At 59.0% G+C, this 16,817-nt stretch overlaps 1 protein-coding gene across 1 annotated transcript in view; it reads right to left on the minus strand.

Annotated features, from left to right (window-relative positions):
- NOS3 (nitric oxide synthase 3) overlaps positions 1 to 16,148 on the minus strand; it is a 19,711-nt gene extending 3,563 nt beyond the window's left edge. Inside the window, 22 exon segments of the mRNA NM_214295.2 lie at positions 48 to 135; positions 224 to 434; positions 1,031 to 1,203; positions 1,733 to 1,920; positions 2,022 to 2,100; positions 2,215 to 2,347; positions 4,121 to 4,295; positions 4,402 to 4,518; positions 5,154 to 5,221; positions 9,337 to 9,441; positions 9,669 to 9,813; positions 9,970 to 10,043; positions 10,162 to 10,356; positions 11,101 to 11,202; positions 11,727 to 11,901; positions 12,007 to 12,146; positions 12,766 to 12,907; positions 13,018 to 13,109; positions 13,437 to 13,599; positions 13,819 to 13,967; positions 14,326 to 14,443; positions 15,988 to 16,148. Coding sequence (NP_999460.1) covers positions 48 to 135; positions 224 to 434; positions 1,031 to 1,203; positions 1,733 to 1,920; positions 2,022 to 2,100; positions 2,215 to 2,347; positions 4,121 to 4,295; positions 4,402 to 4,518; positions 5,154 to 5,221; positions 9,337 to 9,441; positions 9,669 to 9,813; positions 9,970 to 10,043; positions 10,162 to 10,356; positions 11,101 to 11,202; positions 11,727 to 11,901; positions 12,007 to 12,146; positions 12,766 to 12,907; positions 13,018 to 13,109; positions 13,437 to 13,599; positions 13,819 to 13,967; positions 14,326 to 14,443; positions 15,988 to 16,145 — 2,990 coding nt within the window. The 5' untranslated portion in view covers positions 16,146 to 16,148.
- Between the last annotated feature and the right edge of the window lie 669 nt (positions 16,149 to 16,817).

The raw sequence follows: 16,817 nt of genomic DNA on the forward strand, positions 1-16,817 counted from the left end.
GACACTCTCGGGGCCCCTCCCACCCCACCCCCGCAGCGCTCACTTACGCCCTGATGAAGCAGGGTACAGGGTCTCCAGGCTTGAGCTGGCTCAGCCACGTGGAGCAGACTCCATAGTGCAGGGGGCCCAGCCCATCTAGGCGGTTGGAGAAGGAGCGGGCCAGTAAGAGGTCCATCCCGGGGTCCCCTGTGACCCCGGCCCCGCCCCTCCTCCCCAGCCTCACCTTGGGTCCTGTAGGCCAGCACTGCAACTGTGAGGTGGATCTCTCCCGGGTAGGTGCTGGGCGCCGAGCTCACGGAGTAGTACCGGGGCTGGAGCAGAGGCAGCTGGGTGAGGAGCAGCGGGGCGGGCAGTGCCACGGATGGAAACTGCTCCAGCACCTCCAGCAGCGTGGGGCAGCGGAACCACTTCCACTCCTCATAGCGCCGGGGGTCCTGGCAGGGGCAGGGAGGGGGCAGTGAGCTTGGGACCTCCTGGCCCTGCCTGTTGGCCTGTTGACTTCCCTTCTCGACCCCTCCGGGGCTGAGCCTCCTTGGGGTTTCTCCATCCTCAGTGCAGGCCAACGAGCATTTCTCTTTGTCTCTCTCTCTCTCTCTCTTTTTTTTTTTTTTTTGGTCTTTTTAGGGCTGCGCCCATGGCATATAGAAGTTCCTGGGTCAGGGGTCGAATCGGAGCTGCAGCTGCCAGCCTACGCCACAGCCACAGCAACACCAGATCCAAGTTGCATATGTGACCTACACTGCAGCTGGCAGCAATGCTGGATCCTTAACCCACTGAGTGAGGCCAGGGATTGAACCTGCATCCTCGTGGATACTCATCAGGTTCTTAACCTGCTGAGCCACAGTGGGAATTTTGAGGCCAGCAAACATCTCTGGAGGCACCTTTTCTGTGTCTCTTTAAGGCCTGAGAATACAGAGATGAACAGGAACTCCTTAGAGCCAGGTGGGTTCCCCTCCCCCTGCCCATCCTGCCTCACTGGCCCCTGCTCCCCCTCCCCCCCCCCGCCCCCTGCCCCGGGGTAGCTCCCAACCTGGCTGAGGGTCTCAAGCTCCTGCTGTTCGCTGGGCTCTTCAGCCAGGGTGCTGAGCAGCCGAAGAAGCCGAGGGCTGGGCGGGGAGGTGATGTCCAGGAAGAAGGTGAGAGCCTGGCGCAGTGTGCACGGGGGCAGCCGGGGGTCCCGCACCCAGCTGGGAGGAGGGCCACCTGGGGGGTGCACGGGGAGTTCTGAGGAGGCGGCCATGCCAGAACTGCATCGTCTGGGGCTCTGACTGCTTGGGGAGTACACGAGGACGAGCCACACCTCATGGCGCCTCATGGGAGACCAAGCCCGTGAACAGTGGTAGTGGGCCTGTCTGGGCAGCCTCTGTGTATGTGTGTGTGTTTGAGGGTCCCTGCTGGATTCGGTTCTCTGGGCTCCTGCCCCTTGCTCGCTCAGCTTATTTGAATTTCCAGGCACTGGTGCAGCAGAAGAGACCCACTGCCAGCTACAGAGCAGGCTAGGCTGCCGGGGAAGCCTTTGGGAGGTGCCCAGAGGCAGGGGATGGCTTTTAATGGGGGGTGTAGGTTTGGGTTCTGAAAAAGGAGACTCCAGCAGGACTAGCTTGGCACGAGGCAACACAGTGGCCATGAGTGAAGGTGGCAGCCTTCTGCCAGGTCCTGAACCTGAGAGGACTCTGGAGCCAAAGGGATGGAGTGCTTCTCACTGTCACGCCCCAGACCACACCGCGCTCACCAGGGCTGCCCTTCTCTAGCTGCTCCACTGCCACAGGCTCGGTGGGCGGTGGCGGGTCCTCCACACGGCTCAGCAGCGCCTCCACGAGGCCTGGCCGGTTGGGCGGGCAGATGCCTATGTGGTCCCCCGGCTGGTACTGGAGCCCCTCCTGGCCTTCAGTGTCCAGGCGCACCAGGATCGTGGCCCGGCTGGGGATGGGAGAGAGGAGGGGCAGTTAGAGGAGGGCTGGGGGAGGGGGTGCAGCTCTGGGGAGGGAGGGGCAGGGACGGGTTGGGGGGGCCCTTCTCACGTGGACTTGCTGCTTTGTAGGTTTTCCACCGAGAGGACCGTAGCCTGGAACATTTTCCGCCTGTGCACATGGACCAGGCCTAGGGGGTGGGGGGCAAATGAGACGGACTGAGCCAGGGACCGGGGCCTGGCCCCTGATCAGGTCAGTCTGAGGACCGCAGGGAGTCCAGAGAGTCGGGGACGTTGGGGCGTACCTGGCAGCAGCTGGAGGCCCTCCGCCTGGGCGCTCAGCCGGTATCTCTGGCGTTTCCAGCTCCGTTTGGGGCTGAAGATGTCCCGTGCGGCAGCCTTGGCATCCTCCCCCACGCAGAAAGTCTCACAGGAGGCCTGGGGGTGGGAGGTGAGGGCTGGGGAGCACCTGAGCCCACCTTAGCTTAGCAGGGCTGGCGGGGAGGTGGAGCTGGGCCTGTTGGGTCCCTGGTTGCCCCCTTCCATTCCCGGGGCTGCCGGAGCAGCGGTGCCCATTGGAGGCTCGCTCCTGTGGGGGAGGCAGCCCTGGGGGCTGGAACAAAGGGACCAGAAACAGGGCTGGGCCTGACGGCACTGTGATCCTCAGCCCATTTTGGGTTCAGCTGCTGTGCTGGCTATTCCTTTGCATGTGTCACCGCCACTTGCTAGTTACTCTGGCTTGAATCTCATAGCCCGTGGCGCACAGCTCTTGGCACACGGGAGCCCTCAGTGAACGCATCCATGCCTTCGGAACTGAGTTCCTGTCCTGGCTTCTATACTTATCAGCTTCAATCTCTACGCCTCCTTAAAGACCCACTGGGGTTCAATGAGATAGTTTATGTAAAGCCCTTACGTGCTCCTGGAGTGGCACACAGAATTCTGGTGGCCACGGGAAGGGTCTCTGGCTGGCGTGTCCTCCGCTGCACAGCACAGCAGGGGCTGGCCCCCCGGGAAGGGTGTGTATCCTCCCCAGAACTGGTCGCTCCCTCCCTCCCACCCCGTATCGCTGGTCCTGTTAATCTTTCTTTTGTGCGTGGAAGGTCTTGTATCTCTTCCTTCCTTCCTTGGCCCCCTCCCTTCCTTCCTACCCCCACCGCTGCCACCCTGCTTAGCTCAGAGCCTTCCTGCTTTGGGCTGGAAGCTCCTCCAGTTGACCTTGTGCCTCTAATGTCGTGTCCCCATGTCCCCAAACCTCAGGCCATGCTCCTCCTTTCTCTTGCCCCAATCCCAGCTTCCTGTCGCTACTGTGTGTCGGGATTCTTTAGTCTTGTTCTCCAATCCCTCTCCTCCTCCTGCCCCCAGCGATCCCCGCACCTGTGCCGCCGCCCTCCCCAGCCCGCCTCCTAGGACGCTGCCCTCCTCCTCGCCATCAGGTCAGGGCTGCTGAGCCCCAGCCTCGGGACCCTGGCTCAGAGCTGTGTCAGGACTGGGAGAAGGAGCCCTGTTCATCTCCAGGCCTAGTTCCCAGCCCAGTCAGAGTGGCTCTGCAGGAAGCCCAGAATCAGAAAGTCACAGCCCCGGGACCAGCCCCTCCTAGAACCAGCCCCACGCCCAGAACCCAGGACTCCCTCCAGTCCAGGGACCACCCCAAGCCTGTCTGGCCTCTGACTTCCCGTAGTTTCTCAGCTTCAGCCCTTGCCTCTCTCTCACCCTCTCTGTTTTTGGCCACACTTGTGGCACACGGAATTTCCCAGGCCAGGGATCGAACCTGGACCCAAGCCACTGCAGTGACAAGGCTGAATCCTTAATCTGCGGCACCACAGGAAAAGCCCATGTCTAATCCTCTCTTGCTCCTACCCTTCTTCCTCCATCCTGCCCCTGCACCCCCGCCCTCGGCGCCCACCTGGGGTGGGGGGCAGCCTGGGCCTGCCCTAGGCTTCCTGGCTGCTCTCTTCCGCCTAGGCCAGTCTCCTCCCACACTGTCAGGGCCATGCTGTCCCTCACCGTTCAGGAATCAGCCAAAAGGGCAGTGGCAGGTTGCAGGTGGATTTTGGAGGAACGGGATGAGCCAGGGGACCAAATGAGTCAGGGCACTGCTGAGGCCCTGGCTTCAGGGCTGCAGGTCTCGGGGCAGGTGTCCAGGTGGGAGTGAGTCTGAACTGGGGCTGGAGGGTGGCGGGAGTGAAATGTCGGCCAGGCCTGGGGGCTCACCTGGAAGGCGGCCTGGGCCCAGCCTCGAAAGGCCTCCTCCTGGCCGCACAGCTCGTCGCCCTGGCCCAGCTGGAGCAGGCGCTCCCCACCCAGCTCTTCTAGCCGTGTGTCCACCGCACGAGCAAAGGCACAGAAGTGGGGGTATGCCCGGGAGCCCAGCCCGAACACACAGAACCTGGGGTGCAGGGAGCCGTTACTGGGGTCCACCTCGTCCCTCCCCTGTGTGCCACAGGCAGCTGTCCCCCCAGCTCCGCAGCTCCCCTCTCTGAGGCTCCCCAGACCTGAGGGTCCCCAGCGCCCCCGCGCTGTCTGTGTTACTGGATTCCTTCCTCTTCCGCCGCCAGGAGGACACCAGCGGGTCTGAGCAGGAAACGCTATTGAAGCGGATTTTGTAACTCCTGCAAGAGAGGACGAAGACAAGGGTGTCACAGGGCACTGGAGACAATTCCGGGGCCAGACCCAGCAGGGGACAGCCTCAGGGTCTCCGCCTTTGGAGCTGGCTTCGCTCCCTGAAGCAGACTCGGGATTGGGGCTGAGGGCCCGTGTTCCAGGTGTCTCTCAGCCTCCGGCCTGGCCTCCCCCCTCCTCTCTCTGAAGGTGACCTCAGGACCGACTGGCCCTTCAAGAGTCCTGGGGACAGCGAGTGGGCAGGCCTCAAGGAAGAAGGTCTCCCACGTCTCTGCTCATGTGTCCTCAGCTTGTTGGGAAAATTACCTGTTGCCCAGAGGAAGACCTCTTTAGACCCCTTTTCTTTCTTTCCTTTTTTTTTTTTTACACTGGCAGCACATGGGAGTTCCCAGGCTGGGGGCCAAATCAGAGCTGCAGCTGCCGGCCTACACCTGGGATCCGAGCTGCATGCCAGATCCTTAACACACTGAGCGGGACAGGGACCAAACCCACATCCCCATGGACACTAGTTGGTCTTGTTACCGCTGAGCCACAAGGGGAACTTCTAGATCTCCTTTCCTTTTGCGTCTCCAAATGCCTCACTGCCCCCTCCTCTCCCGCCCCCATCACCCCCACCCCCACTCACCTGTGCTGTTCAGGCCGAGGGGAGCCGTTGTAGGGGCCCGACATCTCCATCAGGGCTGCTGCGAAACTCTGCGGAGAGGAAGTGTCGGCATCCAATGAAAATGCTGCGGGAGGGTGTAAAGTAATAGAAGAGCAACTCTGCCCTCGTCCTGCCTCCAGCCTCACACCCCCGCTGTGGACCACGGACAGCTGTTTACCCCTTGAGCCCTGCCTGCTTCGTTGCACTTACACACACATCTGTATTTACAGTTTAGTTTTTTAAAATAAAAACGGGGGAGTTCCCTTCGCGGCTCAGCGGTTAGTGAACCCAACTAGGATCCAGGAGAATGAGAGTTCACTCCCTGGCCCTGCTCAGTGGGTTAAGGGTTCAGTGTTGCCATGAGCTGTGGTGTAGGTCCTGCGTTGCTGTGGCTGCGGTGTAGGCCGGCAGCTATAGTTCCAATTCGACCCCTAGCCCGGGAACTTCCATATGCTGCAGGTGTGGCCCTAAAAATATAAAATAGAATAAAAAATAAAGAGGGGACTATATTTTACTTGCATGCTTTTTGTCAATAACCTATCATGGATGTCCTTCTAGGTCCACACACCAAGACTGGCCTCATTCTTTGGAATGATTACATAGTAGCCCATCACTTGGAGGTACCATCGTGTACCCGACTCCCCCGACTGAGGACATCTGGATGGTCTCCGGACACTGCTCAACCACTCATATCCATGTGCTTCCTCCTTTGCATATTTCACAGGGTAGCTCTTAGGAGCAGAATTGCTGAGTCATAGGATTTAAAAGCTTGATGGGACGGTCAAGCCGTCCAGCATCGGGAGGACGGTTTCCTCCTTCCTCCCTCCTCTCGACACTGGCTGTGACCAGCCGCTAACGCTTTAGCCGATGCAATAGGGAGAAACCAGCTCTCGATCTCCCTGCATTGCCGTGATCGCTGGTGACACTGACATCTTCTAAAAGGCTGAGACGTGTCACGTGCTGCCCGGGAAACAGCTTAGAACTACGTGCAACAACCTTTACACAGGAAAAAACAACACATGGCAAGGCCATAACATCCCTGAGTTAACTGCAGGTGCATTTAGGTGCTGGGTTTATGGGTTCACTGTAACTAGCATGTACTACCTTTATTTTATTTTCTGAACATTTTCTTGAAGTGCAATGTACCTACAGAAAAGCCACATGTTATAAACGCAGTTTTTTTTTTTGTCTTTTTTTTGGGGGGGCCACACCCGAGGCGCATGGAGGTTCCCAGGCTAGGAGTCAAATTGGAACTTTAGCTGCCAGCCTATACCACAGCCAAAGCAAGGTGAGATCCAAGCCGCATCTGCGACCTACACCTCGGCTCATGGCAATGCCGGATCCTTAAACCACTGAGTGAGGCCAGGGATTGAACCTGCATCCTCATGGATGCTAGTCAGATTCATTTCTGCTGAGCCACGACAGAACTCCCCAAACACACAGCTTTATAGATTTTCACAAATGGAACCTACTGGTGTAATCAGCAGCCCATCAAGAAACATCACCAGCACCCCAGAGGTCACCTGTCACCTTCGTGCTCACCCCCCACCCCGCCCCCCCTGTTAAATACCCACTCTCCTGATTAAAACACCATGGATTAGTTTTGCCTGTTTCTGAACTTAACGCAGAGTCCTATGGACTGATCCTTTTGTGTCTGGCTCCTTTCCCTCTACATGATGTTTGAGATTCATCTATTTTGCTGAGTGTGGTTGAAATCTGTTCGCCCTTGTTGTTGCATTTCCTTTGAATAGCCAATGATGCATTTCTCCAGTCTATGGTTGAGAGTTATCTGAATTGTTTCCAGTGTGGAGATATCATGAACAGTGCTGCTATAAATATTCTTGTTTGTGTTAGTGAATATATGCCTTTTTCTGTGGGGCAAATTCCTAGGTTTGCTCCATTAAAAAAAAATTCAAGGTGAGATGTACACACACATTGAAATGCACAGAACTAGTGTGCAGTTCAATCTGTTTGAGTCTTTGGCAGTTTCATTAAAAAAAAAAGTAGGAGTTCCTGTTATGGCTTAGTGGTTAATGAACCCAACTAGTATCCATAAGGACATGGGTTCGATTCCTGGCCTCACTCAGTGGGTTAAGGATCCAGCGTTGCCTTGAGCTGTGGTGTAGGTCGCAGATGCGGCTCGGATCCCAGGTTGCTGTGGTGTAGGCCAGCAGTTGCAGCTCTGATTCGACTCCTAGCCTGGAAACCTCCATATGCTGTGGGTGCAGCTCTAAAAAGACCAAAAAATTAAAAAAATAAATAAAATAAATTTTAAGAAGTGAACACATATCTACCCACTGACCCAGACATCCCACTCTTAAGTATTTGTCCAAGAGAAATGAAAACATAAGGCCACAAAAGCCTTGCACAAGAATGTTCATAACAGCTTAATTCACAATAGCCAAGTGCTGGAAACAGCCCAGGTGTCCGTCAGCGGGGGTGGGGGGTGGGGGGGAAATAAACTGTTTATGCCCCAGGCGCCACTCCGCCGTGGACAGGAATGAACCCCTGAATCACTCAACAGTGAGAGGAACCTCCGAAACAGGCTGAGGGAAAGAAGCCAGAATACCATGCTGCAGCCCCCCACCATCTAGGTTGTTCTAGAACAGGTGACAGAAGTCAGGAGAGTGGTCACCTTTGGTGGGAGATGGGGAAGCGGGCTGACCTGGGGAATTAACAAGGGGACTTTCTAAGTGATAAAAATGTTTAGCTATGACTGTGGGTCACATGGATGTAAATATTACTTTTACACTATAAAAGTTAGAAACTCTATTTTTCTTTCTTTTTCTTTTTCAGCCACACCCTTGGCATATGGAAGTTCCCGGGCTAGGGATTGAATCTGAGCCCAGCTGCAGCAAAGCCAGATCCTTTAACCCACTGAGTGATCGAACCTGCATCCTCATGGATAGCAGTCGGATTTTTAACCCACTGAGCCACCACAGGAATTGCTCTATTTTTCTTTAAAAGGCAGATCAGAAGGACTGAAACGGGCAGCAAGGTAAGGGGGAAGGCTTCCTTCAGAATTCTGCTCCGGGGTACTTAATGCTGAGAAGGCATTTAGAAGCAGAAACAGATAAAGGCCCCAGAAATGAGTAGCGAGGGGCAGCCAGAGACAGAGAAGCAGCAGAGATGATGGTTAACAACAGAGTATTCGGGAGTTCTTGCTGTGGCTCAGTGGTAACAAACCTGACGAGTATCCATGAGGATGCAGGTTCAATCCCTGGCCTCGCTCAGTGGGTTAAGGGTCAAGCTTTGCCGAGAACTATAGTGTAGGTCATAGATGCGGCCCAGATCTGGTGTTGCTGTGGCTGTGGTTTAGGCCGGCAGCTGTAGCTCTGATTGGACCCTTAGCCTGGGAACTTCCATATGCCGGTAGTGCAGCCCTCAAAAAGCAAAAACAAAACAAAACAAAACAAAACATTCAAGGGTAGGACTCTAGTTTGTTTCTTCCAGGATTTGTTTAGAAAGTGAAGTTCCCTAATCTCTGTTGGCATCTGAGCGGTGCTCTTTTTCTTTCATTAAGAAAAGAAGAGACAGGAGTTCCCATCGTGGCTCAGTGGTTAACGAATCCAACTAGGAACCATGAGGTTGCGGGTTCGATCCCTGGCCTTGCTCAGTGGGTTAAGGATCCGGCGTTGCCGTGAGCTGTGGTGTAGGTCGCAGACAAGGCTTGGATCCCGAGTTGCTGTGGCTCTGGCGGAGGCTGGCAGCCACAGCTCTGATTCAACCCCTAGCCTGCGAACCTCCATATGCCGCGGGAGCGGCCCAAGAAAATGGCAAAAAGACCAAAAACAAAAAAAAGAAGAGACAAAGCTGAGATCTCATTTTAGGTGTTGTCTTTCCCACTTGTCACTGTCTGGCCAGCCAGAAAGTGCCTTCCACTTATTAAGCACTTACTCTGATTGATAATGGAAAAGACTTGGAACCCAGTAAGCAGGGGTGTGTGTGTGTGTGTGTGTGTGTGTGTGTGTGTGTGTGTGTGTGTGTGTGGCAGGTGGGGGGGGTGCAGCCACAAGGATGGCCCTGGAGTGTGGCTTGGCAGGCCCTCGGGTCCACGCTCCGGCTGTGGGGGCCTCTCAGGGCATCTCTGATTTCCATCGTGGGGGCGGGAGTCCTGCTCAGCGCTCCAGTACGGCCCCGCCCCTCATTCCCAGGGGCCCCTCACCTCTCCATTCTCTGGGGGATCCCCGTTCCCAAAGGTGCTGGTTACCACCAACACCAGCGTCTCGTGCTCCAAGGACACCACGTCATACTCATCCATGCACAGGACCTACAGGCAAGGAAAGGACAGATGTCCTGCGGGCTGACTGCCCTGGTCCTTCTCACTCTTTGCTCCCCCCTCGCCCCCACCCCTCCGCAGGTCCCGACTCAGATTCTGGGGTTCCTCTTGGGCCCTGACTTGTGACCCTTTCCTGTCCTCCAGGTGTGTCTGAAGATGGGACAGAGGCCATTTCCCCCCCCCCACTTCAGACCCCTGCCCTAGGGGCTCAGTCCTACCCGGGGGTCGAAAGCCTTCCGGAAGAGCCTCCCCAGCTGCTGTGCGTAACTCTGGGCCCGGCCGGTCTCGGAGGCGTACAGAATTGTCGCCTTCACTCGCTTCGCCATCACGGTGCCCATGAGTGAGGCCGAGATCTTCACCGCGCTGGGAGTGAGCCAGGGTGGGGTGAGGGGGTCCCAGGCGCACGGAGCCAGGGCCTCCCCAAGCGCGCGCGTGTGCCCCAAGTAAGGTCGCGGTGGGTGTGGAGGGGCGGGGAGCCCCCTGGGTGTGGGGGAAGGGCAGCACTCCCAGGGCACCTACTTGGCCACTTCCTTAAACGTCTTCTTTCTGGCGATGCCGGTGCCCTTGGCTGCGCTCCCTTTCCAGGGGTCTGGCTGCAGAGAAGTGATGGGGGTGAGGGTGGGGGCGGGAGGGGAGGGAGAAGTGAGGGAAAAAAACGCAAAGGTTGGAGGCCCCTGGGGGCTGCTCCGTTAGAGCTGGCGGGGCGGTCACCTGGTAGCGGAAGGCCGGGGACAGGACATAGTTGACCATCTCCTGGTGGAAGACGGGCGTGAGGCTGCCCGAGATGGGGGGCACGATCCAGGCCCAGTCGGCAGGGCAGCCGCCCCTGGCCTTCTGCTCGTTCTCCAGGTGCTTCATGAAGGAGGCCGTGGCGGCGTGATGGTCCACAATGGTCACTTTGGCCAGCTGCGGGGAGGCGGGGGACGAGGGAGGGGCTCAGACGCGGCCCCCAGACCCTGCACTTCCCTCACCTCAAACCACAGTGTCGCCTGTAACTGCTGCGGCAGGCGAGGTCGTGCTCCCATCTCCGCCATCTGCGTGCCCCCCACCAAAACTGCCCAAACTCCTGAGACCCCACTTGAGTGCTCAGCAGGCACCACTTTCCTCAAATTCCAGCGCTCAGCCTGCCCTTCATCCTGGAATTACAGTTTCTAGAAGCCAGCGGGTCCCACATCGCGATACCCAGCATGCCCTGGGAGGGGATTACTGAGCATGCGCTGATCCGCTGGGCCCCCACGTGGTAGCGCCTGGGACGCTGTACTGCATCCCCGCGGCACTGCAGGCCCGGGAGTTCCCCTTGTGGCTCAGTGGGTTAAGAAACTGACTGGTATCCGTGAGGATGTGGGTTCAGCCCCTGGCCTTCCTCAGTGGGTTAAGGATCCAGAGTTGCCCTGAGCTGTGGTGTAGGTCGCAGACGCGGCTCGGATCCCACCTTCCTATGGCTGTGGCCTAGGCTGACAGCTACAGTTCCAATTCGACCCTACCCTGGGAACGTCCATATGCCGGAGGTGTGGCCTAAGAAAAAAGAAAAGAAAAGAAAACAAAACAACAGAAGTGGAGGCCCGATGTGCCCCGTGTGGGGCTCTCGAACTCCTTCTAGCTGCCTCAGCTCCGGTCCCATGTGCTCCTGGCTGGTCAGGGCCTGTGTACCTGGTAACTGTGCAGCACAGCCAGGTTGATTTCCACAGCTGCCTTGTCTTTCCACAGGGAGGAGGTGGTCCGGGTGTCCAGGTCCATGCAGACGGCCACATCCTGGGAGCAAGGCACATGGCATTGGCAGGGGTGGGGGAGGCGGGGGTGGGTGGAGAGCATCTGGTCTCCAGTTAGGCAGTGGGAGTGGGGGAGGGGATGGGTGGCCGTCAGGAGGCCTGACTGCTTCATTTGGGGCTGATTCAGGTTCTTGCCTGCAGAGGCACCACAGAGCAGAGAGGAACCTGGGGCCAGGTACTGCTCAGCCCTGGGTCTTAAGGTCTCATCTCTAAAGTGGGTTTTTAACATGCTTCGAGTCAAGATCCGCCTTGAGAACCTGATGACAGCTATGTAGACCTATAGATCCAACCTCCAGATGAAGAACCACACATTCACCCGAAGGCACCAGCCCCAGCCTTGGTGCTTCCAGCACCTTCCTCCGCAGCCCTAGTTTAGGAGGCAGACTAGAACTAGATCTGACTTCGCTCAGATTCTCCCTGTGACCGACATCCTGTGGATCCGATGTCAGCCCGAGGGGGTGGGCATGCAGCTCCCTGCCCTCCCCCCGCAGCGCCGCTGGTCCTCACCTCCAGAATGTTGTAGCGGTGAGGATCGCACAGGTTCCGGGTGCCAATCTCTGTGCTCATGTACCAGCCGCTGAAGGGGGCCGCTGGGAACTCCAGGCCCCCGATTTCCAGCAGCATGTTGGACACTGCTGGGAGGGCATACCAGCGCAAGCCCAGGGCCGCGAACCACTCCAGCCTGTGGATGCCAAGGTGTAGGGTGAGCCCCAGCGGAGCCTCACTGGCCTGGCCACCCCCCTGGGCAGCCCCCTCCTCCGTGGGACCCAGTCCCTCTCGTGCTCACGTGGGATGTTCCAGGGGCACCTCGAGGACCAGCTCAGGGGGCAAAGCAAAGAGTTCTGGAGGCTCGTCTGGGGCCTGGAGCAGCAGGGGCAGCACATCAAAGCGGCCGTTTCCTGGGGTCCAGCCGTGCTGGATGCAGAGCTGCAGGGAGCAAGGACAGAGCTGGGTCTGAGGGGTCCCTTCTTTGGCATCTCCTGTCCCTGCTTCACTGACTGCTCTTTTTTTTTTTTTTTTTTTTTTTTTTTTTTTTTTGGTCTTCTTAGGGCCCCACCTGGGGCCTATGGAGGTTCCCAGGCTAGGGGTCAAATCAGAGCTGCAGCCGCCATCCTACACCACAGTCACAGCAATGCCAGATCCGAGCGACGTCTTCGACCTACACCACAGCTCACGGCAACGCCGGATCCCTAACCTGCTGAGCGAGGCCAGGGGTCGAACCTGTGTCCTCATGGATGCTAGTCAGATTCATTTCCGCTGAGTCACCACTGGAGCTCCTTTTTTTTTTTTTTCCTCCCATTTTTGGCCACCCCTTTGCATTTGGAATTAGGGTCCGATCCGAGCAGCAGTTGTGACCTATGCCGTAGCTGTGGCAATGCCAGAACCCACTGTGCCGGGTGGAATTGAACCTGCGTCCTGGTGCTGCAGAGGCACAGCTGATCCCATGGTGCCACAGCGAGAACTCCTCACTGACGGCTCTCGACTGGACCCCCTTACCTCACCCTTCATGGGATGGCTTCCCCCTCCTCTGCCTCCCTGTGCCCACCTCGGTGATCTCCACGTTGGCTGGGTCCCCCCGCACGGAGCCGTCCTGCTGCCTGTAGCCTGCATAGCGCACCAGTTGGCTGTTCCAGATCCGGAAGTCCCCGCGGCCTGGAGTGCGCTGGGGGAACACTGTGATGGCCGAGCTGATGTGGGGACAAGAGCTAGTCAGATCCCAACCTCACCACCTGGCGGCAGCAGCGGCGGTGGCGGCAGGGGGAGGGGCGGGGCCTCGAGCAGGGTTGGGGACACTCACCGAAGGTTGCCCCGGTTGGTGGCGTACTTGATGTGGTTGCAGATGTAGGTGAACATCTCCTGTGCAGAGCTGCAGTCCCGAGCATCGAACACCTGAGCCCCCAGGGTAGGGGACAGGAGGGAGATGGGACTGTTGAGTGTCAGCCCCAGGAGCAGGGGAGGAGGTAGGGCAGGGAGTCATGGCCCTGTCTCCGGGCTGGGGGTGTCCCAAGCTGCGAACCAGGGCTCTTTCTCCTCCGCGGAGGCTCCCTGACCACCTGCACCTGCACAGACCCTGGGTACCAGTTTCTAAGGGAACGGACAGGCATCTCCCACTCCCCCCCGACTCCCCCTTCCCTGAAACCTCAGGAGCCACCACACCCTCTTTTCCTCTTCTGTGTCCCCCAGTCCCCACACGGACGGTTTGCTAGCCTGCCACACCTGCAGCTTCCCCCACTGGATCCGGCCCACACAGCGGGGAGCGTTGCGCCAGGCCTGCTTGGCCCCAAACACCAGCTCATTCTCTCGAAGCTGATAAGTGCCGGTGGCTGCCACCTCGGCTTCTACCTCCTGAAGACGCTGCTCGTGGGCCTGTGAGCCGCTCCTGGAGAGGAAGGGGAGCAGGAGGAAGTCATGGGTGGGGGAGCCCCCTGGCTTGTGTGAGTGTTGGGGGGAGGGTGGCATGGTGGGTGTTGAGCCCTGCGTGGGGTCAGGATGGGAGGAATGGGAGTGGTCCTGGGGGGACCTGTCACCATTTCTAGGTCTCGACAGGACCCAGGCTGGAGGACAAGGATGGGCTGCGGGTCTCAGCGGAGGGTCTCACCTCTTGATGGAGCTGTAGTACTGGTTGATGAAGTCCCTGGCCTGGCTCAGCAGTTGCTCCGTGGGTGGAGGGCCCTGGGAGGGTCTGCTCTGCAGCTTCCGTGGAAATACCAGGGACCCCAGGCAGCGTCTGGGGGTGCAGGGCCCGTCCTGGGTTGGGGGCGGGGGAGGCGAGCGAGCAGGTGGCACAAAAGTCAGGACCACATGGGGGCGCAGGGGCCGTGGGCCTGGGGCCTGGAGGTGGAGTCTGGGGCAGAGGGAACGAGGGTCCGGAAGGGAGGTGGACGGGGCCTGGGCTAAGACTGGAAATAACGGGGAGGCGGGGCTCGGGCAGAAGGGGGCAGAAATGGCCAGGGCTGGAGGCTGAGTGTGATCCACGTCCCCTGCACATCCCTCAGCCCTCCGGTTCGGCCCGGTCTCCTCTCCTCCTGGACACCAGGGGCCGGCTCCGGAGGGGCCTGGCCTCAGCCTCCTGGACCCGGACTGGGCCGAGGGGTTCGGGCCTCACCTGCTGTGACTGAGCGCACAGAGTGTCGTAGGTGATGCTCCCCACTTCCCAGTTCTTCACGCGAGGGAACTTGGGCCCCTCTGGGGGCCGGGTGAGCGGGGGGCTGTTGGGAGCCGGGCTGGGGTCATGAGAGAGAAGCGTGTCACCTTCGGCCGCTCTGGAGACCCCCCCAACAGCGTGACGAATCCAGTGACTTATTGCTGGCTTCCCATGGGCCTTCTTTTTCTTTTCTGTTTTTTTGTTTGTTTGTTTGTTTTTATAGCTGCACCCGTGGCACAAGCAAGTTCCCGGGCCAGGGATTGAATCTGATCCACAGCTATGACCTACGCCGCACAGTGACAGCGCTGGGTCCTTTAACCACCGCTCTGGGTCAAACATGGAACCTGAGCCTTCACAGGGACTGGAGCTGCTGCAGTCAGAGTCTTAATCTACTGTACCACAGCGGGAACTCCCCGTGTGTTTTCTTACCTTTTCTCACAGCCCTTATGACTGCCTTAGGAGGTACACAGTACGGTGCCCCTTTTACAGAGGTGCCATCTGAGGCTCAGGGGGCGCCTGGGAAAGGACGGTCCCCTCTGTACCCAGGCCCGTCTCACTCTTCTCGGCAATGCTCAGCCAGACCCCGGGGCTGCTGGGGTGGTGGCACTGGGATCCTGAGCCCCTGGCCCATGGCTGGGTCCTCATGACCACTGCCCCCCCCACTCCGGCACAGGGTGTCCAAGCCCCAGAGGTTGAGCCGGACCCAGCCCTGAGCAGAGGGAGCTGGGGGCCCAGGCAAGGAAGCCCCAGCTGGGATTCCTCAGCCCAGATTTCCCGCTCGCTCGCTCACACCCCTCCTGACAGTAGCCGTCCTGTGAAGGGAAGCCTCAGAGGCCTTATCACTTCCTCCCAGAGCCGCCAGCCCAGCCTTGGGGAGGAAGGGAGGGACTCAGGCCTCTGGTGCGTCTGTGCGCCAGGGCCCCTGGCCCCTGAGCCCTTCCCCACTGAGCTCCTCTGCCTGGCCTGGTGCCCCACCTGGCCTTGGGCTGTGGCCTTCCTAGTCCCAGGGACCTCTGCCCCAGAGGGGCCCCTTCTGGAGGCTGGGCTGCAGGGTCAGTCCTGGGGTAGATGGCTGGTGGGAGGAGGCGACCGGAGCAGGGGACGAGGGCCCAGCTGCCCTGCCTTCTTAGTCCCTCACGGAGGGCCTCAGTTTTCCAGCCCAACTCTCTCCCCCATCCTTTCATCTCCTTGTACCTGCTCCCCAGCTCCTTTCTTCTCCTGCTAAATAATCATGGTGTTTGTTGAAGTCTTGCCGCGAACTAGAAACCTACAAAAACCCCGTGGGGTAAGTACTGCTATATCCATATTTTATATAAATGGAGGCTCAGAGAGGTTAAGGCACTTGCTCAGAGTCAAACAGCTCTCGTCAGCAGGGCAGCATTCATGGCCTGGCCATTTGCACCTGGAAAGCTGGCACCCTTACCCCTGACTCTCGTCCGTGGCCTGCTGGCCCTGGGCCGGGTCCCCTGAGCCTCCCTGACCATCCTGTTCTTCCACGCTGACAGCCTTTCGGCTTGGTGACATGGCCCTGACTGGGCTGCAGGTTCCAGCCCTTCTGAGCCCGGTCTTCGGGCCTTGACACCCGCCCTCCTGCCACCTGTTTCCAGCCTCCGTGGCCCTCACCTGTGGTCTGGCGCCGGCGCGGGAGCGGGTGCCGGTGCCTGGCTGGCCTCAGGTGCTGGGGAGGCCGGGCCCTGCTTGCCGCACAGCCCGAGGCCCAGCCCCAGCCCCAGGCCACAGGGTGGCCCGGGCTCCTGGGCCACGCTCTTCAAGTTGCCCATGTTGGCTTTGGCCAGGCGTCAGCTCTGTTGCTCCGGGCAGAGCCGGAGTCTTTTCCTTAAGAAGGGGAGGGGGCAGTGGGAGGGGCTCTGCGCTGCTGGCCCTCGCTCCGCCCTTGCCCCACACACAATGGGACAGGAACCAGGCTGGCTGGGAGGCTCGAAACCTCGGCTCCATGCCCACAGGCCCAGAGGCTGGGGGGCCGGATGCCTGGGCTCTGCTCTAAGGCCGAGGGATGATAAGTGGGAACCCAGGCGTCTGACTGGAGGGGAGGCCTTCCATATCGCCCTTGCTGGCCTTGCCCTGAGGGGGTGGGCAGAAGGTGGGCACTGTATCGGGAGCAGGCGATGATCCCCAGACTTTGAGCGACCGTAGGAATCTCCCCGGTGCTCCCTGCCTCCGTCTCTGCTCCTGGACCCCTACCTTTCAGTCCTTTGGGGTTCTTGGGGATACAGGCCTAGCAAGGATGCACTGACCCTTTGTCCTTGGCTCTATCATTCGGGGATCCCTTTCCCTCCCAGCCCCACTTTCCTGGAACCTCCACCCCCTGTGACTCAAGTGGGGGACACAAAAGAGCAGGAAGCTGCCATCCAGGGCCTCCGCCCCCACGTTGTCATCCAGTGACGCATGCTTCCCTGGGGGCGGGAGGTCAGCATATAGACTCCGCAGTCAGG

The sequence above is a fragment of the Sus scrofa genome, chromosome 18, assembly GCF_054392235.1.
Source record: "Sus scrofa isolate SSC_HxYL_T2T_F1_AM1 chromosome 18, Sscrofa_HxYL_maternal_Yorkshire_Landrace_v2.0, whole genome shotgun sequence".
In the NCBI taxonomy this organism is placed as follows: Eukaryota; Metazoa; Chordata; class Mammalia; order Artiodactyla; family Suidae; genus Sus; species Sus scrofa.